Raw genomic sequence first — 24183 nt, 5'->3', positions numbered from 1 at the left:
CACCCAGTGCAGCACCCAGTGCGTGGAGCCTTGCAGCACCCAGTGCACCACTCAGTGTGTGGATGTCTGTCCTCCTACGTGCGTTGATGCTTGCATCAAGCCCTGTGACACCCAGTGCCCGACGCAGTGCCCCGTTCCATGCGTGGAGCAGTGCAGCACCCAGTGCAGCACCAAGTGTGTGGAGCCCTGCCCAGCACCATGTGTGGAGGTGGGCACCAAGAAGTGTGTAGATACATGTGAGACCGTGTGCCTGGAGCCGTGTGGCACCGTCTGCACTCGTCCATGCTAATTGCCTTCATTGCATGGGCCTTGCAGGCAGCCCCAATGCTTTGCAATATCTGCTGGCTCGTAAGAACCCAGGGAATGAAATACAGATGACAGACCTACCTGCAACGTATCAAAACCTCTCTCGGTTAAGCCATGCTCTCTTTGACTTGGAAAATATTTCTCTGCATTTTTCTTCCCGTATCTCTTCTTCCTGTGCTACATCTGCAATCTCAGCACCTTTTTCTTGGTAACTGCAGTTGGCCAATCTTCTATTATCTTGGGGAGATATTCTTCAATGGTTGTACTGGGAGCAGTTGGTGAAGATGCCTCCCCTTCTATTCTTTAATTCTCTTCACGTCTTCTAATGTTTGTCCTCTTGCCTTTCAATGTCTACATTCAGCAATAAAAATTGACCATCGATGGCATCAATGTGTCATTTTTTCTTTGTTTAGTCCCCAAATTCGCATATCTTCAGACCAAAGAACACATTCCTTTAGTGTTCCTCTTAAAAAGCTGGTAAGGTCATGACGGATTTGTGCCTACAATGCTGCAAATCAAGCTTGCACCCTGATGCTGGACAAAGTCAATGACATAAACAAAACATCACCCCGTGAATACCGCTCTGACAGGTGTCACGGTTTCATTCTACCTCAAAATAATGCTATATTTGGTCTTTGTGGCTCTGGATTTTGGGGCCAAATCTGTTAAAAGGATACTTCAAAAGGATACTTCAAAAGTAACAAAAACCCTAACCTAAGGGAGAAGGCGTTGAGAAGGCATTAAGATCACTAGTGTGATCTTAGTTATTCATTTAAACCAATCCAGAGGAGATGAAAATGGCCTTTTCAGGCAGCTTTTCCCATGATCTTCACTGACTAAAGACAGAATGTAGAGGATCTGGCTTCAGGAGGTGAACCTTGTCATTACTCAGAAGCAGGTCCTCGCCTGCAAGACTGTAGTTTTGTTCCCAAGTTTGCTGCAGATTCTTTGTATGACTTTGGGAAAGTCTCACCATATTGTTACCTACCCGTTCTCTACCTGCAATAAGAAGTTACCTCCCTAGCTGATAATGCAATTGGCACTGCAGGTTCATCAACACCTGGCAGGGGACGATAAGGTTTTAATTCATTCACAAGCACATGTTATTGATTTGGAGTCACAATTCTGAAGCCAATGGAGAACCATTGTCTGGATGGAGTTATAACCATTTAGATGTCAAGTTTCAGAGATAATGCTCCCTTTGTCTTACACACCTGCATGTGACTTGCTCACCTCTGTCTTCATGATGGCCATACAATTTCCATGTCTGGGACAGAGGGTTATTACCCACCTACCATGTCATTATGGCAAGGGTGGAGAGGGACTGATCTAGAAAAGAAAAGAGTTATATTTAGGTGTGTGTAAACACTGTTACCAAATCAGCTTTTAATGAAACCTTGTGTGCAGGTGTAGAGTTTGACTGTAGATTACTTTTTGTCTTATTTCTGTCAACACCAAAAGGAAAATCACTGAACAGGAATAACAACAGACAAAATGTTGTATCTCATGAAGGCAAACTGTTTCTACACTAAACATACATTTGCACGTGGAGAGACAAACTGATGGCAGGCGGATCAGACAGCAAGAAAGGGGAAGGCATGACAGAGACCACACATATGCTGTTGAACACAAACTTCTTGTGTTCACTGAACTTTGCCATCCTTAACCCCACAAAGCATCAGTGCCCGCTTCCAGATGTGGAAAAAATTTGTCAGGCAGTCATGTGCAGCTGTTAGTGAGATCTGTTGTCCAGTTTAGTCACCTCTGACTGATTCCAGTCCTCTTCATCCAGCTCTATCAGCTGCATTAGTCACTGAAGTTTCCTCTTCTCCCTCTCTCTGCGAGCACTGCTCCAGGCACAGTAATGATAGATGTGAGCATGCTGGGGGAAGTGGCAGAAAGAGCTGCTGGGCTGTGTCCATTGTGCTTCCTGTGCCTGATGGACCATGAGTTGCAAAAGCCCTGACACATCGCTCCCCTATGCACCTGTGGTCAGAGTTGAGCATTGCTAGGATTCTCCCATGCATTTAGAACAAATGAATGATGTTTCGTCCATGTTAACCTCATGGTCATTAGGACCCCTGATTAATCAGCAATGAATGGGGAATATTACGTGATGGGATTTTCCATTAGCACCTTCTGCTCTCCTACAGCCGGTGGAAGCCATGTCCTTTGTTTCTTTGCATATCACACCACTAAATTGGAGATTGAGCTGTAATTCGTAGGGCTGAACGTGACCCCACAGGGCAAAGCACCGAGGAACACTCAATGAAGTCCTGAACAAGCTTTTCCATTACAGCTAGAGGCAATGTTTCCCTTGAAAGATTTTCTCTGTTTCTTCCTTGGGAAAAATTCAAGAGGACTGACATTTTTCTCAAACATAGACCCATTCCCAGCAAAAGGAATCCTGCCATGACCTCAGCAAGCCAACCCGGTGCTTGTAAAAAATTTTAGATCCTTCAGTGAAAAACTAAGGAAAATCTCAAAGAGAGATAAGAGGGAAGATCTCCATTTCTTTTTTTGATAATACAAAATGTTTCAGTTCCCTTTTTGAGATGGAAATGGAGAAGAGAAGCAACAACTGTCCTGGTGATCATGGGCAAAATTACCAGGAGACACCTCAACTTTATACAAACATGTTTTAATGACATCGGATCTGAGCTGGAGCTGAAATCCGAGTTCACCTGTGGGATATTTGCCCAGGGTCGGGACAAGATGAATTATTAATAAATTAGCCAGTTATTACCAGATTGGGTGTGCCTCGGATTAAAAACAACAAATCCCCCGCACCCGAAAGAGGAGGCATCTCTGCAGCCCTTGACTGAGGTCCAGGAGTATGGAGGTGTCAGTGGAGCAGGTTCTGGTTGTGAAAGATTCTGGTCATCAAGTTAATCTGTTGTCATCAGCTCCTGGGGCTGCCTTTGGAGCGCATATAAAAGCCTCCTGCTCCTGAGGCTCCTTGAGCACCCGGTGGCTTTTCTGCTTCTGCCAGCAGCAGCTGACGCGAGGTGAGTCCCTCCATGCAGATCCAGCAACACTGGGGGTTGTCATGGTGCTCTGCTCTTGGGAAATTGGATGGTTTCTCTTTATTTTATTTCTCTGCTAGCAACTCCAGCCCATTTTCTCCTGCATGTAGGTGAAAGCCATATTCTTTTATTCCGAGACTTTCCAAGGCTCCAGACAGTGGCTCACTGACTTTCAATCAGCAAACCCTTGTTATCCCTCAGCATTTTCTTCCAGCTGATAAGAATCCTTTTGGATAACCACCAGGTGTTGAGGATCAGACACCAAAGGATGGCATCCACCAACTCGTTCTGTGTTTGCAGAGCAGTTGTGTGCCGATCACCAGGGCTCTGAGTCTCACTTCTGTGCACAAAGTGGTAGCAGCAGGACAGTTCTTTGCATTTGCAGCAGGGGACACAGCTCCTGCTCTGGGTTCTTAGTGCTCTATGCAGAGATGTGACCATAAGCAGAGGGATTGCCATCCAACTCTTCTCTCTTCCAAATAAACCACTTGGAACACTGCAATATCACTGGATTTTTGCTCCTCTTGCACCAAACAAATACTGCTTTGAGGTCTTGAGCCTCCATGATTTCATCACAATTTGTCTTGCTTCTTAATCTACCAATGTTCAGAGTACATCGAACAGAAGGAAAAACCCACTCATTGTTTCTCTCCTCCTCTTCCCTCTTCTTCTGGAACCATTCACCTATTGGGATCACAGCTTCATTAGGGCAGTGCTTTCCTCCTGCATTCTCTTCCATACAGTTATGCCCCAGGGCCTCAGCAGAGCTCCACAGAACCCTGAAATGAAGTATGGGGAAGCTACGACAGGCTGGAGTCACTAATACAGGGTTGGTTTGAACAGCCTCATCCTGAGGGATTTCCAAGTTTTTGTTGGTTTGGGCTTTTTTTCCCCCATGTTCTTTGACTGCTAGAAATGACTTTTAAAGGCTCCTCATTGCTAGCTTTGGATCAAGGCTAACAAAGTGACTGAAGCTACAATATCCAGAAAGAGAACTGTGTAGGGCTCAAAGTAACCAGAGGGGAACCTTGCTTTTCTTCCAGGCTCAGCAGAGATGTCTTCCCACCAGCAGAAGCAGCAGCAACAAATACCTGCCCAGTGCCAGCAGAAGTGTCCCCCAAAGGGTGTGGAGCAATGCCAGGCCCCCAAAGGACAGACCAAATGCCCTGTGAAGAGCGTCCCACAGCAGCAGCAGCAGCAGCAGTGCCCCAAGCAGAAGTAGAGCTCCCAGCAGTGACCATGAAGAGCTATGGAAAATGCAAATGGGTCTTTCCGTGATCTCTTTCTGCTTTCCAGCTCTGCCTGAATAGCTAGAAATTTCCAAGGCGCCTTCTTTGCTTGCAGAAGTCACAAAGAGATGCAATTCATTATCTCAGATTTATTCATCTTCTATTATAAAAGAGTCATGGGGCTGTTTCCTTCTGATCTTTAATTTGGGACACGCTGCAATAAAAGTGTAATTAACCTCCTCACTTGCTTCCTGATATATATATGTTTAGCTTTACTGGTATCAATCATTATCTTTTGCCTTCTTTTTGTAATCAGAGTCACCTTTCAGTATACACATGCATATAAGGCACACCCACAGGGACCCATGCATATCCAGGTTTCCTATGGAGGAAATGGCATTCTCAGGTCTGGATTATGAAATTTTGCAAGTTGTTTTCACCCTGAGCTGGTGCAAACCAGGCAAAACTCAGTTTTCTGCAAGGTATAACGTTCTGAAGTACATTCCTGTGGGATTTATCAAAGCAATTAATCACGACTGGGAGTCCCAGATATAGAACAGCTGCGATCTTTGGATGTTCTGACGCTGAAAAGAAACTTTTGATTACTTCAAATGATTATTTCCAGTTTTAAAAGAGCCAGAAACAGGATTTTGAATGTTTCTGTTTCTCGGCAGGAAATATTGGCTCAGCTAATTGATTTCCAGCCAGCTGTAAAAAAAAATGCAGAGGAGGAACATTATCACAGAGGCAGAGGCGGTGAATGATGTGATATTGATGCCTTGCAGTCAGACACCAGCAGGCTGTGCAAGCCAGAGGCTGTGTCTGGTGCAGCTCTGCAATCTGGTGATGGGACTGCACGCATCCCACACCCATCCAGCAGAGCAGGGTGAGACTGAATTTCTCCTGGCTCAGCAAGGGTGGGAAATCTGTGTGCTGCTGCTTGCAGCTTGCCCTGTAGATGGTGTTTGAAAAGGGCAGATGGAGCAGGATGTGAGCTGCGTCCTGCTTCGGGGTGGAGCGTCCTGTGGAGGTGTGTCAGTGAAATTCATTAGTGTTTCAATGCACAATTAATTAGTGTTGCAGTACAATCAGCCATCCCATGGGCTGGTGCAGCACACAGTCTCTTGCAGGCGCTTGCAGAGGAGCGGAAGACTCAGCATTCCTCTCAAGCACCCACATTTGAGTCCCCAGTCCCCTGGCATTCAGCCTGAGTGATGTGCAAGCCGAGAGCCCAGGTTCTCTTTGTGAGAAGAAGCTATTAAAAGTCTCACAGCTCAGTATTCAAAGTCATTTTTATTGTCCGTTTTCACAGTGAAATAAATCCTGGATACAACATCAGCCTAAAACAATTAGGGTGAAGCACCAAACACATATGCAAGAGCAGTGTGTGGTGAAACATGTTGCAGGGTGTAACTCAGACCGTGCACGCCGCCTCCTTCATCCTGTCTGACAGCTAGAAGCTGTGCTGGGGGTTAATCTATTTCAAAACACGTCTGGGTTGCATTTAATTACCTATATCTTTTCCATGAATACTGTCAGCTTGAGCTGCTCCTGACACATCCTAGAAAATCTGAGGTGAGCTCTCTCAGGAAAGCAACGACAATTAGTTTAGCAAAGCAGGTAATTAAGAGGTGATGGCTCTTTTGTAAAGATCTATCCCTTTCCTCTAGCTCAGTGGGTTTTTTATTGCATAAAATATTCAGCACTGTGGATTCATGGTCCAGAAAGCCTTGGTGCCACTAACCAGAACCCCTTAGCTGCAGCTTTAGTTGAAACCTCAGATCCTATCAGTGATAGGCAAAGCCCTAAATGTGAGGTGGGAGATTGTGCTGGCGTGCAGGGAGCTGGGGGAGGGATGCATGGGAACCAGGAGGCAGCGTGCAGGTCTGCAGGATGCATTGACTCATCGGGTGAAGGTGGAATAATTGGCATGATGAGCCCTGGCTACAGCCCACCATCATGCTCTTCAATTTTCTCTCCGGATGATTGAATGACTGGGAGACGGCAGAGATTCAGGTTGCTGGAAAGCCAAATGCTCATGCCTGCACCACTATGGGAGCCTTCCTATCTATGGCAGCCCTGACGTGTCAGGTAGCATATAGCTGTTAGTGGGGACAACGTGAGCGTTAGTGGGGGGAGCTGGGAGCTGTGCTTAACAGAAATTCTGCAGTGGGTAAAAGGGCATTGGAAAATGACCTGTGTGAGATATGGGGGGAGGTCTTGCATCCTGCTTCTCTCTTTGGGGCTTCCCTTGCCAGCTGCAAGTTATTTCTGTGCCAGTGGCCACGGGCTGGGCTGTTTTACCTGCTGCTGCTCAAGGGGAGGATGCTTCTCAGGAAGGGAGCTCTGCTCTGGCTCTGGGCCGGGTGCAGGGATTGGCACAGGGACCTCCTTGCACTCCTGCTTCTCCTGGGGACATTGTTCAGGGTCAGCATTTTGAACAGGGACCACCACTGGGATCTCTTTGCACTCCTGCTTCTCTGCAGGGCATGGGGCGGGCACGGGGACCTCTTTGCATTCCTGCTTCTCCTGGGGGCAGGGTGCAGGCTCAGGGTTTTGGACAGGGACCACCACTGGGATCTCTTTGCACTCCTGCTTCTGTTGGGGACACGGTGCAGGTTCAGGCTCTTGAACAGGTTCTGGCACAGGGACCTCCCTGCTTTCCTGCTTCTCCTTGGGACAGGGTACAGGCTCGGGGTTTTGGACAGGAACAGGCACAGGGACCTCCTCGTGCTCCTGCTTCTCCTGAGGACACTTTGCAGGTTCAGGAGAGGCAACAGGGTCTTGCACAGGGATCTCCTTGCACTCCTGCTTCTGCTGGGAGACAGCTTCAGGGCAGACAGCAAGTACTGGCTCTGGCAGCTCTTTGCATGCTGACTTCTCTTGGGAGCATGCAACAGGTTCAGGCTGTGATACTGGAGGGAAATTTGCTGGTAGCTTGCTTTGCTGCTGCTGCTGCTGCTCTTGGGCTGGGCACTCAGGTATCACGACTGCTGGTGCTTCTCCCTTGCCTGGTTCCACTGATGGTGCTGGCAATGGCTCTGTTTCTTCTGGATACTGCACCACTACGACTGCAGTCACTTCTGTGACTTGGGCTTCAGACTGATGCTGCTGAGGGCATGGGACAGGCTCAACGCAGGGCTCTGGCTCTTGATTTTCCTTTGAAACCGTTTTGCCCAGGCCAGATGGGAGAGTGATTTCCTGCTTGCATTGCATCTGATTCAAAGACATCTTTGCAGGAAACAAGATTATCTGAAAGAAACGTCAGAGTGTTATTGTGTCTGCTGATCGAACTGCATTGGGATAAGAGTGAAACAATTATGAGAAACATTAATCATCTGCAAGACTAACTTTCTCTTAGCTTGCCCTTGGTTACCCAAGGCAGGTTGGCTCAGGAGGAATTATGATTTGCTCTTTCTTTTTCATCCTGTCTCTGACTCTGCCTTATCTTGTTCCTCTGCTCTGCTCTGCAGTGTGGGACAGGTCTAGCAGAGGTAGAATCACTCCTTTGAAATCGGAGCTGATTTACACTTCAGAGCTCTTCCACCCGTTGCTTTGCTCTTCCCAACGTGTTAACTCCCTTTCATTTCTTTCCTGGGGGACTGACGAGAGGAGCTGGCAAATAACAGATCTGCTGGATTGATAGCGGTTTCAGAAAGTCAAAATAATCGTAATAAAACGGACAGCTAAAGACAAGAATTAAAAAAAAAACAAAAAACAAACACCTGTGCATCAGAAAGTAGAAAACATGAATCTGGGTTCAACGGAACACCCCACACTGACAGAAATGAAATCATCTGTTTTGTTTGCCCCTTTTTAAAATGGTTTCCAGATTTTTCTTGGAATTAAGGCCTCAGGGTGGACCTCCCCCATAAGTAACATCTTTGTGTAGCACTGGGAGCCTTAGAAGTGCCCATGTCATGGGTCAACTTCACCTCAGTGCTATCACTCACTTCATGGTGATGTAATGGACCAAGGCTGCAGTGTCACAGTCCTTCCAGCTGCCATGGAAAGAATTAGCAGTGGTGATGCTGCCCTACATTTCTGGACTATCATCACTAGCATCACTCATAATGCATGTAGTCCACATGAATCAGGATAATCAAAAGGGATTTCTTCTCCCAGGATGTGCAATGTGCCAAATGGGTTCTCCTAAAGATTTATGAAACTCCCTCTCTTTGGTGCACTGCCGAAGCAGGATCAGGCTTGGCTGCCTGGTGCTTGTGGCTCTGGCAAATCCCATGCTGCTCTTTTTCTAAAGGACACAAAGAAAAGGTTAAAATCATGGAAGCATGAATTGGAAGAGTTGTTTTAAAGTCCCACCAAAAAGGACTGGAGTCAATGCTGATCAAGTGTGTGTGCAAGTGTTCTCCCTTCCCACAGCACCTTTCCTGCTCAGCACATCTTCAGAGCAAATCATTGCTCTCTTTCCCATCCTCCCAGATCATCCAGATCATTATCTGATGCTCTTACTGTTTCCTTTCCTGATGGCATCTTAAGCCATGGATGACAGAGCACAGGAGGAGTATTTTCTCCCTTCTGCTCTATCAGCCCCTCATACTCACAGGTCTGTCTTTTGAATAAATAATTACCCCATGATACTAAAGTTTTAAAAGCTATCATATTATAAATAACAGTATCATAGAAAATGGATTTGGAAGGACCTTCAGTAGGCCGTTTAGACCTTCCCTTTCCCTGAAGGCAGAATCAGTTACACTTAAACCAACATAATTTTATCTAATTTCTTCAGAAAGGATCTAATTTGGCACTTAACTATCCCCAAATTTACAAACTATCTGAACTTGCCTTGCAGAGCCATTCCCAGACTGCTGGTCCAACCCCAACGCCCACAGTTTCTCTCCTCTGTAGGAATCTTTTGCATGCTCAAAGTTACCAAATAAAGCACGTCTTTAAAGAGCCTGCCTAAATGAAACCTCTGTGAGATTCTAGCTAGCATTAAATCATAAGCATCACAAGAAGGATCAGTATTCAGTGACTTACCCAACCAGTCAACAGGGAGAAGTGCAAAGTCGAGTGGATGGAGCAGCGTGGAGATTTGGGAACTTTTATATGGTTTCAAAGCCCTGCCTTCTGGGGATGAGTCCTCCAGGTAATGAGCTCACTCTTTCACAACTGCCGTTGTGTGTTTCCTCCACAGACTTGTTTTACACGTAGGCAGTGTGAAGAGACAGCTATTTTTTTTGTGCAGAAAGCATTTTGATCCCTTTTCTGGTTGATCAGAGCCAACGCAAAACTTTCTCTGCGAATAAAGGTCATTGCCTTTGGTTAACACTGTCACCACAGACCCACCGAGGTCTTCCATGCCAGCTAATGGTCTTGCCCCCATTTCTTAGGATGCATTTGTGGCTTAAGACCTGGGGACTGTTCCTATTCTCAACATCTGCCACCTCTTTTTCGTCAATGAATTCTCTAAAGCGATTTCCTAGTCATTCTATCTGCTCGTGATGGATGGGTTTATTTTTTTCCCATTAAGATCTTCATAGCTTTCATTCTTCCCTCATTTCAGAGCAGATTATTTCGAATGCATGTTGTCATCCATGGTATGGTTCCCAGCTAGCGAACATGACAGAAGTGGGACCTGAGTATATCTTCATCCACCATATGAAGAGTAAAGGGACTTTTAAGAGCATATGAGATTTATCACAATAGGATGGAACTGGGACATCACACTGGTTTGGATGCTGGGATGGCATTTGAGAAGAATGTTTCAATATAACAGTGAGATGAAGGGAGTTTGTAGTGCATGCAGTGTATTCTCAGAGTGCTATTCCAAGTTCAAAGTATATGAAGTGAAAATAGCTCGCTGATGATTACCCTCAGATCTCACAGTGCTGTTAGAATACAATCACACCGTCCTCACCATTCAGGGTAGGGGCAATTTGATCCCACACGGTGACACGTCCCACACAGAGGTGAATTTCATCACATTTGGTCGTCTCAGGTCTATCTTTGTCTCCTCTCCATGGTTTTACCAGAGTACCTTATCATAGCACGCACTGCAGATGCAATCATTACAACAGGCTGAGCTGGTACCCAACACTGCTGGGGCTCCTGGTGTGAACTCGCTGGCTCCAGCTGTGGTGTAACTTCCTCTGCTGATAATCATTTAGCAACTGAAGCACAGAACACCTGAAGTTTAGACCACGCGTTGTCTTCTGCCATAGCGTCACTTCACCCATGCAACTTCCTTTCTTGCCTCATTGCAGGTGGGGCTGAGCTGGTGCCTGGCTGGCTCTGGAACCTGCTGAGTTGTGGTCACCAGCAAGGGATGGTCCCAGCCTGTGATCTACCTGCATCTGAAGCCTCACCCATGCTCTGCTGGCACAAATTGTAACCATGGCCCCACTGAAGGCAGGAGGCAGAATGCTTTCCAGACACAGATAATCTGTCTGTCTGCTTTCTAGGTAGGATCAGGCTTCGTGGTTACCAAAACCCTTTGGCTGAGGTTCCTATAGCCCTTCAAAGCAGGGCTATAGGAATACAGCAAGGGGGGAATAAGCCCCTAAACCCTGAATTTTATAATGCATCCATTAGCCTGGAGAGAACAGAGCAGCTGTGTTCAGACTGAGACAGCACATTTCATTAGGTCAAATATTGCAATGGAGAAAAGCAAACGTGCAGATTCAGGCCAGAGCTTCAGTAACCTTTGTTACAGCCATCGAGGAGAGAGAAATAGGGCACGTAGCACCTGTGTCCAGCACTGAGGCAAAGGCAGCTACAGGTGCAACCACCACGGCCCTGTGTTGAGACACTGCTTTCATTTAAGCAAGCAGTCAGCTTTCGGGAATATACAACCAATTTGGGTGCCAATTTTCCAGACTCAGCTTGCAACACTCCGTGAGTAAAGAAAATCACTTTCCATAGCTGGAGGGGAGACGACCTGCGCTGTGTCTGCAGACCAGGCAAGGCCGTCCTGACCTTCCGCCCTGGTTTGGATCCAGCTCTGCAAAGGCTCCAGGAGGTCATTTCACATCCACGGCTGCAACCTCAGCAGAAAAATGATGGCAATTATCACTGGAGAGGCTCTGAACTCAGCCTGTGGATAGGGAGTGAATGTTTTTCACACCGTAGCAGGATAATTGCTTTCCCCTTCCATGCGAATTGCACAAAGGCTATTTTTAGAGGCAAATGCCATATGCAGTGAAACCTGCCTTGCTCAAACCTCTGGGGAACTACGGGAGAAACGTGCATCAAGGAAAGTGGCCTGGCAGCCAATGTGGGCTCAGCTCCCGCCTGGCGGAGCCCTGGCTCTGCTCCTGCTGACCCCAGCTCCACCCCACTAATTCCAGGCAGTGCAACACCACAACTGATAGAAGTGTCCTGAGCCTACCCTTCTTCCTAGACAGAAACTGCCACTGTGGGTTCCACTCAGCTCGTGGAGGTCCCCCAATGGCTTTACAAGCGCTAATCACATCATTAATTACTCAGGTCCCCAGAGTCTAAGATACCTGGAGGTGTGCACAGCAATTACACTAGCAGCTCCAAATGGAGGTCTGTAACAGCCTGATGCACCATGGAGGTGTCTCAGTACCTCAGTGATCCTTGCTGCTATACTACTTCACTCTGAAAGAAAGGAGGAGCTTTCTTAGAAGCACAGAGCACTGCAGAGCACCTCAGCTTAGCAGGTGAAATGTGACCCTCCCCTCACATCCACAAGGGTGCTCATTGATTTCTATCTATGCAGGGCTTGGAACCTTTGTGCACAGAGAAAATGATCTGCAGTAGCTGTTGCTCTCCTGGATTTCACGTCTTGGTATGATTCATGAGCTGCCCAACTGGATCTCCCAACACAGGGCTCACCCCGATGGCTTAATTAGACACTGTTTCGTTAACTCCCCGTCTTGTTCTTTATTATTGTGCCTGTCATCACTTCAGGGTGGACACCTCGATTAGCTCATCTCATGAGACAAAAGACTTAATTACCAGTTACTGAGTTTCCTAGTATCGGTCTGTCTGCTGCCATCCCAGTAGCTGAACCATCTGCAGACTCAATCTTCCCCAGTCCCACAGTGATGGCCAAGCAGTCTGCACTTGACTTTTTTTTCCTCTGCCTGTTATTCCTTGAGAGACTTCTCTCAGTTTTTTTGCTGCAATACAGCACCCAAGCTCCCCACGATTACTTTAACAGCTCTCAAGAGACAGACACGGCCGAAGCACTGAATTGTCTGTGACTCCACGTTCAGAGCTCTAAAAGCTCTTCTGTAAACCCACCAACCTTCATTTTCAAGGTTTTTATACATTTTACTTCCCATTCTCTGAGATGACAGCCAACTCCAGAGCCCCCTGCACTGCCTCTTGGATGCCTAATCCCCAGCCTAAATGTATTCCTAACTACTGGTGCAGAATTGCTCTGCTTCTCAAGTACAACACAGTGCCTCATTGAAAACCCATTGAGCACAACAGAAACACTTTCCAGGCAGTCAGCATATCAAAGAGACTAATTCTCAATTGCTTCATTCATGCACTGGTGCTCAGGAGCGGACTTGTTGGAGCTAAGCCTGCCACCAGCCCTTTCTGGCCCAGGCAGGAGGATTTGCAAATTGCAAAGCAGAACAGCTCCAAGGGTCACCCTGAGTTTGTGCTCAGCTTTGCAGTGCTGTTGGTGGGGAACAGGGAGCAGTTGGGGTGCAAATACAGATTCCTGGGCTTCTGGGGAGGGGATGAGATGGTGAAATGGCATCTGCACACAGGCAGGTGCCTGCTGCAATGGGAAGCATTGCTCGCCTTCAGATTAAGGTTGCTTTATGCTTCCAAAAAGACTTTGAATATCCCTGATGTTCAGGTACTGCCTTTGCAGCCTGAACTGCATTTGTTGTTATTTCTGGCAAGACTGAAGCTACAGGGCTTTAGATGAAAGCATTTGAAAAGTGCCAGAACAACAAGGAGCTCCTAGGCTTCAGGTGCAGACAACAGGCTTCAGCTGCTAAAATACAAAATGCTGGAAAAAGGGGAGCATTCACTCCCAAAAGCCAAAAGGAAGCACCTGTGCTCTAGAGCCTTCCTGGGAAACTGAGCTCCTGGGGGTTATAAGGACTTTTCTGACACTCCAGGCCCTTCCCCTACCTTTGCATTGATTCATTGCTTCACTGATGGGTGGGGTGAGTTGTATTCTGGTGAATCTGTTAAATATTGTTGGGAAGGCTGTGCAAAATATGACTTACTGTGGAGTTATAGTTCAGCAGTGGCAATTTCGGACTCTTCCTATTGCAAATGGAATTAATTGAGATTGAATAGCAGGAGCTGCAGGCTCTTATGGAAAGACCAATTCTTCTCCAGCTGTTTCTGCATCTGTTTAATGCTACAGATTAATGGAGATAATCTGAGTCATACCTGTGCCAATCTCATGACTTTGATGGCATCATACCACTGTACAAAGAGATTACAGGAAAAGGATCAGGCCCAGAGATTATACAAACGTGTTAATCCTAAAGCCATGCTGCTAGTTGAATTGCTATAGAAAAGGGAAACATTTAAGTTCAGTCTGTGGAGAGCATCTGAATTAATAATGAACCCTGGCTGATAGAAATCCTCCCAAACCCAAGGAGGGGAGGAAGGGGCAAATCCCAAAGCAGCAAAGTTTGCAGTTAGGGGCTGCAAACCAACACTGAAGTGGCAATCATGTTTTGGATGCAATCAGGTGCTGGTAGCAGCAGCATCCCAGCTTCTCTTGCACTGGAAGCCTAGTTGGTGTATCTAATGGATGTGGTGCTAGGGGCAGTGTTGAAACTTCAAGTCACCAGAGCTATTGCAATTATGCAGTCAAACTTTCTGCAGAGGTTGACCTCATGGAGCCTGGTGGCAGCCAGAACAAAGAGGTGCACTGGGGCTGCTAATTGCAAAACAGCAAGAGTTCATTAAGTAATAAGAAGCTTTTAAAATACAGTAAGGAGTCTAAGAGAAGATATTTTTCTTTTAATGCATGATGATGAGGAGGTTTGTATGTTGCCTTCAGCACTGTTAAATCATTGAAACATCTATACTGTAATTTTACAGCTTGCTAGGCTAATAATACAGTGTTTTATTATCTGCAGCTTGTACGCTGCTATCTAATTACAAGTCTGATACAATAAAAATATGCCATGTCTGCTTATTCTCTTCTTTTTCCCTATTCTTCACCTTCCCCTCATTGTGAAGCTCCTTGCTTGCAGCCTGGCATCTGTTTCAAGTTGTTTTCAATGCCCAGAAACACGCATGCATGTAAGCAGCTGGAATGGAGATATAAGTCTTCAGGTGGGCTGCAGGATGCATTGATGGCTTTGGTTCAATACCTGCACTGCTTTGAGGAGCATTCAGACGTTACAGTGCTCTGATGCAAAGGCAGCAATTTGGGCTGAGCTCACAGGCTGCCAGGTCACGCAGATTCTTTTCTTGGAGAGCAGAGAGCATTGGGAAACGCATTCCGTGCTGCTGTTGTCTGTGCAAAGCTGCTGCAGGAGGTGGTTTATGTGTGCATATGCTGCGCTCTAGTGGCTTGTAGGGCTCTGAGGACATGGCTTTGGCAGTGCTGGAGGATGTGGCCAACCCAGACCTGTGCAGTGACTGTAACCAGTGGTTGGCACCCGAGAGTTCTCCTTAAGCTTGTGAGGTGTTGAGCAGAACTTGTCCGTGATGGTACTCTTCCAAATCCTTTCTTCAAGGAAAGGCCCTCTCATTTGCCTCTGCTGTAGCCCCATATGCACAATATTAAGCACTATTTTACTGTTGTAGCTCCCTCCTGCTTTACAACTCTGTCTTGTTAATCACTGTTTTCTTGTTAAATTTAATGGAGCGAGGCTAATTCTATGCTGCCTGAGATTTCAGCCTGGTGTCTTGGATCACACCTGGCCTATTTACTTTGTTTCCTCCATCTTCTTTTCTCGCCTGCTTGCTCTTCCAACCACACTTCTATATCTGGAGCTGGCCAGGAGCTGTGCATTCCTGGGGCATTAGCTCATGCTCCCCAAATGCCACTGTGTGATGGTGCTGCTTTGCATTCCTGGCTTATTAAAGAGAAGGCAGTGGTTTCCCAGCATCTCCCCTGGCATCTCCTCCAGGAGTTTTTTCATCTTCTCTCTCCATGGGAAAATACCTTGGCTCTATTCTAACTTAATTTTCCACTTCTTTCTCAAGCTGTTGCCCATGCTGCTAGATCAGCCAGGTACATTGAAAAGAGCCCAGAAAGTTCCCATAGGTGACAACCACTGCTGGGAGGAGCTGGATTATATTGGAGTGTGAGGAGGTGACAACAGAAGCACACATTTTTGACAGGTGTCATCGTGTGAGAGTGAAATGCTCATTCAAATGCCATGCAGTGAAAGTCTCCCAAGTTGCCCTGCTGCCAAAATTAAAGTGGATCCTCAGTGGCTTCTCCTTCTTTGAGTCTGCAGCTTTGGAGTGTGCTGAGAAAGTGGATTTGGGTGCATATTCATGTACATATAATGGGGTATGGACATAAAAAGACAAGTTGTCATTGGGATCTGCTAATTAAATTTGCTATGGCTTTCAGTGAGTTAGGCAGGTATGCATGGATTGCATCCAAGTACTGAATGAAACAAGGATTTGTTTGAAGGTTGGGGCAGTGCCTGTATCCAGACTAGAGTAAAACTAACACAAATGTGAATTGCTCACCTCAGTAACAGGGAGGATCAGACCTGCAAGCTTTGGAGCTGAAAAGCAGTGAGGAGTTATGGCTTTGGATCAAAGAATGGGTTTCCATGGGAGGGAAGCCACAACAAAGCCACACTGCTTGTGGTTCAGCTAACGATGAGCACACTCAGTGCTGGAGATGCCTATGGTAAAGGGAGCATTTCATTCCCTGCAATTCCTGCCTAGTGGAATCCAATTTTTCACCCATGAATAAACCTTGAGAACCACTTTCATTGCTGCACAAAAGAGTTGCTAGGCTTTCATATTCAGTTGCTTTATGAAGCTTTTTATGGACCTCATTCCTGGCCTCAATAATCATGTGGGAGGGCTATTTCTGTAGCTCACAACAAACTGAGGTTCTAATGAGCATGTTCAGGAGCTGCCCTCCTTGGGGTGAGCTCCATCTCCCCCAGTGCTCAATGCTGCTGTGGCTTCAGCACTGCTCTGATTCAATCCCCACATCTTTACATGGAGTCAGTGGGGAGAACGTGTCTCTTTATGGAATGTTTAATGAGCCAAAATGAACATGAAAGCATTGATTGGATCTTCAGTGACTTCAGAAAATTAATATCCCCATTTTCTGATCTGGGCACTGCGTGTGATAAGATGTTGACTCACTCAAAGGCACCACAAGACCCGAGGAAGTTTATCTGCTCCTGGTGCTGCTGGTGACAGCTGAGTTACGCAATGGCTGCAATCAGATGTGACTGTAGATCATCTTTTCCGCTCATATGAGAGTCACTGGATGGTGTTTTCCCACTTCTCTGATGATGCTGATTGCATTGGGATCATGGGATTATTGGGATTGGCAGCCACGCTCCAGAGCTACGTGAGCTGAGGATGCAGGTGGCTCTGGATCACCCACCCAGGGGGGTGATGTGGATTCCAGTGGGAGCTTCTGGTTTTCCCTGGAGGAGCCAGTGTCTGTGTCCAGCTGCACACACAGCTGGACGTTATAGTGGGGATGGAAGGTGCTGGCCTAACCAATGATTATGGGTAGAGAAGGATGCGGAGGACTCAGTGAGGTTCCCAGAGCCATTTGTGTGCAAAAAGAGGCCGTGTGTTGGGACAGCCCCACCTCTGAGGTCCACCAGGCGGTTTCTGGGGCTGGGAGAAGGGCTTTGGAAAGCCACCACTGCTTGATGGTGTCTACACTCCTCCCTTGCCAGATGTCTGCAGGTGGGTCCACCACTGCCTCTCCAAATACCATTCAATTTTACCATGCCAGGAAGGATTAGACAGGAGGTAATTACACTTACTACGGGGAGCGGACATCCAACTACTCATCCGTGAGGATGAGCGAGTCGATGCTAGTCACTGTGAGCATTGCACACAGGGCAGCTTGTACACGGAGCTATTAGGCTGTGTCGTGGGTTCCTCATGCCTTCGGGGCACACTTAGCATCTATATAAAAGGTCAGCTGCCATTAGGGCTCACTGGTCACATCACAACACCGTTCTCATCGGGGAGCTGGGTAAGTCTGCTTTGTGCTGAGCCTCTGCGGCTGTGGAAATGCAGATTTCTTGCTGCCTTTTTACATATGAAATGCTTTGTGGGTAAAGTTTTTAATGCTAGTGAGTGTGAATTGCTGCGTTAGTGTAGGAATGTGCTCTTGCTGTGTCTCCAGCTGGGTATCCGACCCCAAGGGCCACTTGTGAGCAATCTGAGGAACATCTGTTGGCAGTAATTGGGGTGCTGTTGCTGTAGTTTGCTTTTGTGGGTGTCTGACAACATGCAGAGCTGCTTTGGAGTATCAGGGATCACAGTGCTAGAAGAGCTGTAAGCAAGCTGTGTTTGGCTGTGGTATTGCTGCCCCTTAATTGGCTCTGGCTTCCTAATGAGGATGAACTTGGTGATGCTGAAACCAGGCTGTGAGCTTCTGTGTGTTTGTGGTGCTGTAGGGTCAGCAGGCAGTGTTGCCTTGGGTGCTGCTTGTTTCCTGCTGTGGCAAATGGGGTCGGTGGATCTGAGATGCATCTGGGTTGTGGCTTTTTCTCAACATGTCAGCAAGAGGTCACAGGTGGTCCCCAACAAAACCAGAGGGCAAAACCTGGGCTTTGTGGTTGGAAGGCAGCTCAGATGAGGAATTTCTCCTCTGACCTCAAAGATCAGTTCTTCCTTCTTGCAGGCCTAAGTGATGTAGAGTGAGATGAGGTCCAGGGGGATATTTCACGCCGTGTATCTCTGAATGTCCCTACTGTTAGATGTCCCCTTACTGCCATGTTTTTGAGTTATAAGTTACAGGTTGGGTGCAGCTCTTGGACTCCAGCATGGATGGATGCACCTCCAGCACCCACTGGGTGCCTCTCTAAGAGCTCTGCTCTCTCACCTCTCATTCCAGCCCTGCCAAAACCTCACTAAGATGTTGTGCTACCAACAGCAGTGCTTTCCTCCTCTCCACCAGGAGCACATCTCCATTAAGTGCCCCCAAACACACCCTCTGATGCACAGATGGCAGTCAGCAGTGTGCACCCCGCAGTATGTGACCCCCTGCACTCCTCGGCAGCGGTTTCTGTCATCCAGCTTCTCCCCGCAGCAGTGTGTGACCCAGTGCATACCACGGCAGCAGTATGCAACCAGGTGCATTCAACAGCAACAGCGTGTGACCCAGCACATCCCACCCGCCAGGTGTGTGACAACCTGTGTGCCACAGCAGTCATGTGCCACCCAATGCACGTCGCAAGAGGCATGTGTGACCAAGTGCGTGCCCCAGCAGCAGTGTGCAACCAAATTCATCCCACAGCAACAATGTGCAACCAAGTGCATCCCGCAGCAACAGCATTCAACCCGGTGTGTGACCACATGCATGCCGCAGCAGCCGTTCCTGACCAAGGGAATCCACCAGCAGCACAGTGCGACCGTGTGCATCCCGCAGCACTGCGTGACCACATACACCCCACACCAGCAGTGTGCAACCAGATGTGTGACCACATGTGTGCCACAGCAGCGTGCCACCAGGTGTATCTCGCAGCGTTATGTGACCGCTTGTGCCCCGCAGCAATGTGCCACCAAGTGCATCCCACAGCAACAGTGTGCAACCAGGTGTGTGACCACGTGTGTGCCTCAGCCATGTGAGACCAACAGCGCAAGCGTCTGTGTCCCGCAGCAGCACCAGTGTGCCACCAAGAACATCCCACAGCAGCACCAGTGTGCCACCAAGGTCGTCCCACAGCAGCACCAGTGTGCCACCAAGGGTGTTCCACAGCAGCACCAGTGTGTCACCAAAGGGATCCCACAGCAGCACCAGTGTGCCACCAAGAACATCCCACAGCAGCACCAGTGTGCCACCAAGGGCATCCCACAACAGCACCAGTGTGCTACCAAAGGCATCTCACAGCAGCACCAGTGTGCTACCAAGTGTGTCCCACAGCAATGTGCCACCAAGGGTGTCCCGCAACAGCAGCAGGGTGTTACCAAGTGCGTCCCACAGCAGTGTGCCACCAAAGGGATCCCCCAGCAGTGCCACTGTGCTACCAAGTGCATCCCACAGCAGCAGCACCAGTGTGCCACCAAAGGAATCCCACAGCAGCACCAGTGTGCCACCAAGGGTGTCCCGCAAAAGCAGCAGGGTGTTACCAAGTGCGTCCCACAGCAGTGTGCCACCAAGGGTGTCCCACAGCAAAGTGTGACTCAATGTGTCCCACAGCAGCCTTATCAGTCAGGTGGAGTAAAAATTTCAAGCCATTCTAAGAAATACTGCTCTGCATCCAAATGGCCCTGGTAAAGAGGAGCAGGGAAAAGGAGGGTCCATGGAAAACCAGTGAGGTATGGCTTTGGGGCAAAGTTATTTATCTTCTTGTATCATCTGACAACTTATTTCTATAGTTAAATTCTGCTTTATCTCTGTTTTCCAGTCCTTTCCCTGTAGCTCAGTTCTGTTTTGGGCCAAGGTGAAATATTATTCCCTGCATTCCAGATATCTGTGGCTTGTTACTTAGTCTGCTGCAAGAAGTAGTTTAGTGGGATGTTACTGAATTCTCACCTCAATGAAAGGAATAGTTTTAATAGGGGAAAAAAAGTAGAAATGCCAAAGGAATCCCTCTGATGACAGCATCAAGAGGACCAATGGAGTGGCCAACAAGGGCTCTGGGCTCAGTCCTGGCCTCAGGAGATGATACCCAGGCTGTCCCGGATTCCCCAAGGCTGCACATTCTCCAAAAGAGTCATTTTTGCTCACAGATTTGGAAGCCAAATGTAAATTTGCTAAGCAAAATGTATCTGAGTCTTGTTCCAACAGCCTTCATTACAGGAGGTGGCCAGCAATCCCTGCTGACTCCGCACTGACTTCAGCGGAGTCCCCGAGTGAGGCAGGATCTCTGGTCAGAGAAGTTGGTTCTGCTGAAACTTTGTACGTGAAAAATTCTTTTTTATATTCACTTGGTTGCTTTGGTTATTGTGGAAAACAAAGCCTGAAACAAATGAAAGTCTTGGAAATCAGACTGAAAGCTGTAGCACTACTCCTTTATAAATGTTTGAGATACCGAAGTGATAAACTATGTTCTTTATGCTGCCTGAAGATGTGTACTCTGCATTGTATTGAAAACAAACTATATATATGTATACTTATGATATACATATATATATATACCTAAATAAATATAGTTCTCTGACCTCAGAGTAAACATTTTGTCTTTTTGCCCTTTGGTGGTTCTTCTTTATTACAAACATTGTCTGTGCAAAATACAAAAATCCTATGGCATGCCCTATCATTAAGAGAATGAATCGGAGGCTGTTCACGCCAAGCAGATGATGCCTTTTGGGAGAGCCAAAACAAGTGATGCAAGAGGAGCTGGGTGTGACTCAGGCTGGGACGCTGCCTTGAATCCTGCCTGGTTCTGACCCACTTGGTGACCTTGGGGTGCCATCGTGGGCTGTGCTGGGGGATGAGGGATGGCTGTGGTCAGAGTGGAGCAGCTGTGTCCTGTGGGGTGCAGGGTGTGATGGGAGCTGAGATCCCACCTCCTCAGAGGGCACAAGGAAGATAACTGGGGATGGAGCATGAGTGGCACTGACCACAGCTCTTCTCTCCTGTGTGGAGCTAAGGATGGTCTTGCAACCCAGTGCTTTGCATTCCTTTATGGGAAGACCATCACTGCAGGCTTTGGGGAGACTTCACACCACTGTGACTTCCCTGTAGGAGTTGGAATGACCACAAGAATCACCCAAGTTGCAGAGCTCATCCCATGGGGTGGAGTAGCCATGAGAGCACAGAGCTCACATTGAAGCCTGGCGCTGGCCCTGACTCATTGGGTGACTGCAGAGCGGTGTGCCTCGATTTCCCCTGTGCTTAATTGGGAATAATAACAGCCCCCACAACTCTGCCCTGCGCTACGCTGTGTGTCTCCCTGAGATGAAAGGATTTTAGAGGACTTCCCAGATGCTAATTAAGAACGTTTGGATGACAGAGCACGATGCTATCATCGGGTTAGTATTTTGTTACCTTACTGGAAACACTAAAATATGTATTAGGATTACTTGAAGGCTACCAGACCTGGTTCTACAGTATGAACTGGATTTATGGAGCTTATAAAAATGTTCTTAATCTGCTTAGCTGCTCTTTCATTCCTGCTCTTGGTTCCTAAAACCTTGGGTCAGATCATTTAATATTAGGAAGGGACATTTCATGGTAAGGAAGATCATTTAATTGTAAGAAGGGTGTTGTAATTCAGGATGAAGCACAGCTAATGGAAGCACGGGTAGGAATGAGTGCTTTTGTCTTCAGTTGTGGAAAACAAGGTAAGCCTGGAGAGTGCACGTGTCCCTTTGGTTAATGTTGCTCTTGGAGCTTGGTTTCCTGGCACTCTATGATTCAGCAGCTGGAGATTTTCTCCTTCTTATGGGTGAGAAATTTTTCACCTTCTCCACCAAGGGGACACATTTCAACTCTTTGTGTTCCAGCAGGGAAGGCCTTTCTCAGATTCCCAGCATGCTGGAGCACAGTTGATAGGCGTCTAATTGGCATAAGCCAGGGCCTTTGCTTATGTAGACATGGTTGTGTTAAAACTCATTCCCTGCCAGCACTGGATGCTGCTCTTAATTTCCTCTTGGGTTTAAAACTAGTATAAACAGGGAACAAAGAGCAGGAAAGGGGATCTGTGTGTTTAGGACTGCAGGGATTCAGCTATCCTTCCCAAGCTGTCCCAGTGCTGCCCCTCTTTTCTGCCCTTTGTTGTGCTGGGAAGGCATCCTCTCTCAGCACAGCCTTTCGTTTGGTGTGGGTCATTCCAGCAGTGGCCATGCCCTTCACCCAAGGCCTCTTAGTCCCAGTCACCCTCAGCTCCTGTGCAGGTGGAGGAAGTCTGCATGCCACAGTAATTACGGGCTGCAAGAAGTTGATGAGAGTCCTTCCTGGATGGTGTTTTCAAAGGCACCAAAGGGCCTTATGCATGCAGCTCCCATGGAAATGAACAGTCCCTTGGGCAGCCCAGACCCTTTCCTCTGTTTATCTCAGCCAGTATCTTTTTCTCTGTAGAAAAGCACAATTTTACTGCCCTGGAGTTGCCACAGTGAAGCAGAGGAGCTGTTGCACAACGCACGGGGACTCACAGCATCAGAGCCACTAACAGCACATGCAGGGGTTGCCCTTGGCCATCCAGGTGCTCTACTTAGCATGGGAAGAAGCAGGATGTTCTCACAGGGTCTTCCAACTCAGCAATGTCCCCATGGTCCCTGGTGACAACAGCACGGCCATTCCCTCCAGCATGAAGCTGCACGTGGCCTGGCTGGTACTGGCAGCAATTAGAGCATCGCGGGCCAAACCACCTCACCCTCCAGGGCACTTATTCACTATATAAAAGCTCAGCCTTCACGGGGCTCTCCTAGGCACTTCTCTCCGGTTGTTCTCACTGATGAAGTGGGTAAGTCTGGCTTCTCACAGAGCTGCTGAAATGTTGCTTTTTTCCCCTGGGTGGCTGCAGCAGGCGGTGGTCCTTTGCTCATGGAGATACATCCTATGGGGATGTGTGTGGCTCTGACATCAGGAACAGCTCTGTGCTGAAGGGAAGGATGTTGGGCAAGCACCTGCTGAAGGACTGAAGAATTGGGAACGGGATTTGTGGGCTTCTCTACGCTTGCTGCTAGGTCTGGTCCAAAGGAAGCTATGGGCTGCGTGAGGGGCTTGGTGCTGCTGGGAGTCAGGCATTGAGCCCACATGCAGAAAGGCGGCTGATCTAAAGGATCTGGTGGAATTTTTCTGCCATTCCATGGAATTTGAACAAAGCAGCTTTTCAGAGGACAGCAAGAAGCCTATCAACTTCAGGATCAGCATGAAATCAGCAGAGATTCTCCAGACAAACCTGAACGTGTTTACATTTCTCCATAGGCGAACAGCCAGGGATGCAAACATCTCCCTGGATGTGAATAATCCCCCTGTTCTAGAAGTTTTTTATCTTGCTGAGCATCACCAGATGCTTTGGTATTTTATGTGCAGTAGTAGCATTGTGATTCTTGTTTTTCAATGGCTGTTTGTATTAGTCAATGATTATTGTAATCATAGTGATAATGATAGCAACACGCAGTGATGTTATTATTAACAGTCACCCAGCAACAGGCTTTTGGGCTGTAATTATAGATAGAAAGAGGGGTGCTCAGAAGATGCACTTTTTTTATGATCACTTAATTACAGACTTTAATTCCTAAATAACTTCAAGATGAAAACAAACAAAGAAAAATAAAAACCTGAACATTTTCTGAGGCTTTTCATATGCCATTGCTTCCAATACCTGGGCAGGACTGGGGTGAAATCTGCCAGAGATTCTGCCTTGATGCTCCTCCTTCCTTCCTTGGTTTGACCAAACAGAACGCTTCTGCTGCTCTTCTCTTCTTACTTTTCTTGATGCTTGCCCACACGACAGCACAAAGCAGGGATTGCAGAGGTGCTGCTATGGTATAAGGGACCAGGCACCGATTGCAGCTCAGCTCAGATGTGCTCCACAAACCTGTCCTCACCCTCAGCCCTTTTAACCACGGTTTGTCTT

The 24183-nt window shown here is 47.5% G+C and overlaps 3 protein-coding genes across 3 annotated transcripts in view; 2 read left to right on the top strand and 1 right to left on the bottom strand.

Moving 5' to 3' along the window:
* The window catches only part of LOC122192204 (proline-rich protein 9-like), a 564-nt gene extending 275 nt beyond the window's left edge, over nucleotides 1–289 (top strand). Inside the window, exon 1 of the mRNA XM_042892716.1 lies at nucleotides 1–289. This exon is cut by the window's left edge and continues 275 nt beyond it. Within this exon, the coding sequence (XP_042748650.1) occupies nucleotides 1–289 (289 nt within the window).
* Nucleotides 290–6762: 6473 nt separating this feature from the next.
* On the bottom strand, nucleotides 6763–7792 carry LOC122192205 (protein TsetseEP-like). The gene has a single exon (XM_042892717.1). The coding sequence runs from the start codon at nucleotides 7790–7792 to the stop codon at nucleotides 6827–6829; it is 966 nt and encodes a 321-aa protein (XP_042748651.1). The 3' UTR covers nucleotides 6763–6826.
* Nucleotides 7793–18569: 10777 nt separating this feature from the next.
* LOC122192203 (keratin-associated protein 10-7-like) lies at nucleotides 18570–19931 on the top strand. Its single transcript, XM_042892715.1, has one exon. The coding sequence runs from the start codon at nucleotides 18570–18572 to the stop codon at nucleotides 19929–19931; it is 1362 nt and encodes a 453-aa protein (XP_042748649.1).
* The last annotated feature ends 4252 nt before the right edge of the window (nucleotides 19932–24183 follow it).

The sequence above is a fragment of the Lagopus leucura genome, unplaced genomic scaffold (genome assembly GCF_019238085.1).
Source record: "Lagopus leucura isolate 7727_CA_CO unplaced genomic scaffold, USGS_WTPT01 236-0_obj-0_obj, whole genome shotgun sequence".
Classification (NCBI taxonomy): Eukaryota; Metazoa; Chordata; class Aves; order Galliformes; family Phasianidae; genus Lagopus; species Lagopus leucura.
This window is presented reverse-complemented; position numbering and strand designations above follow the sequence as displayed.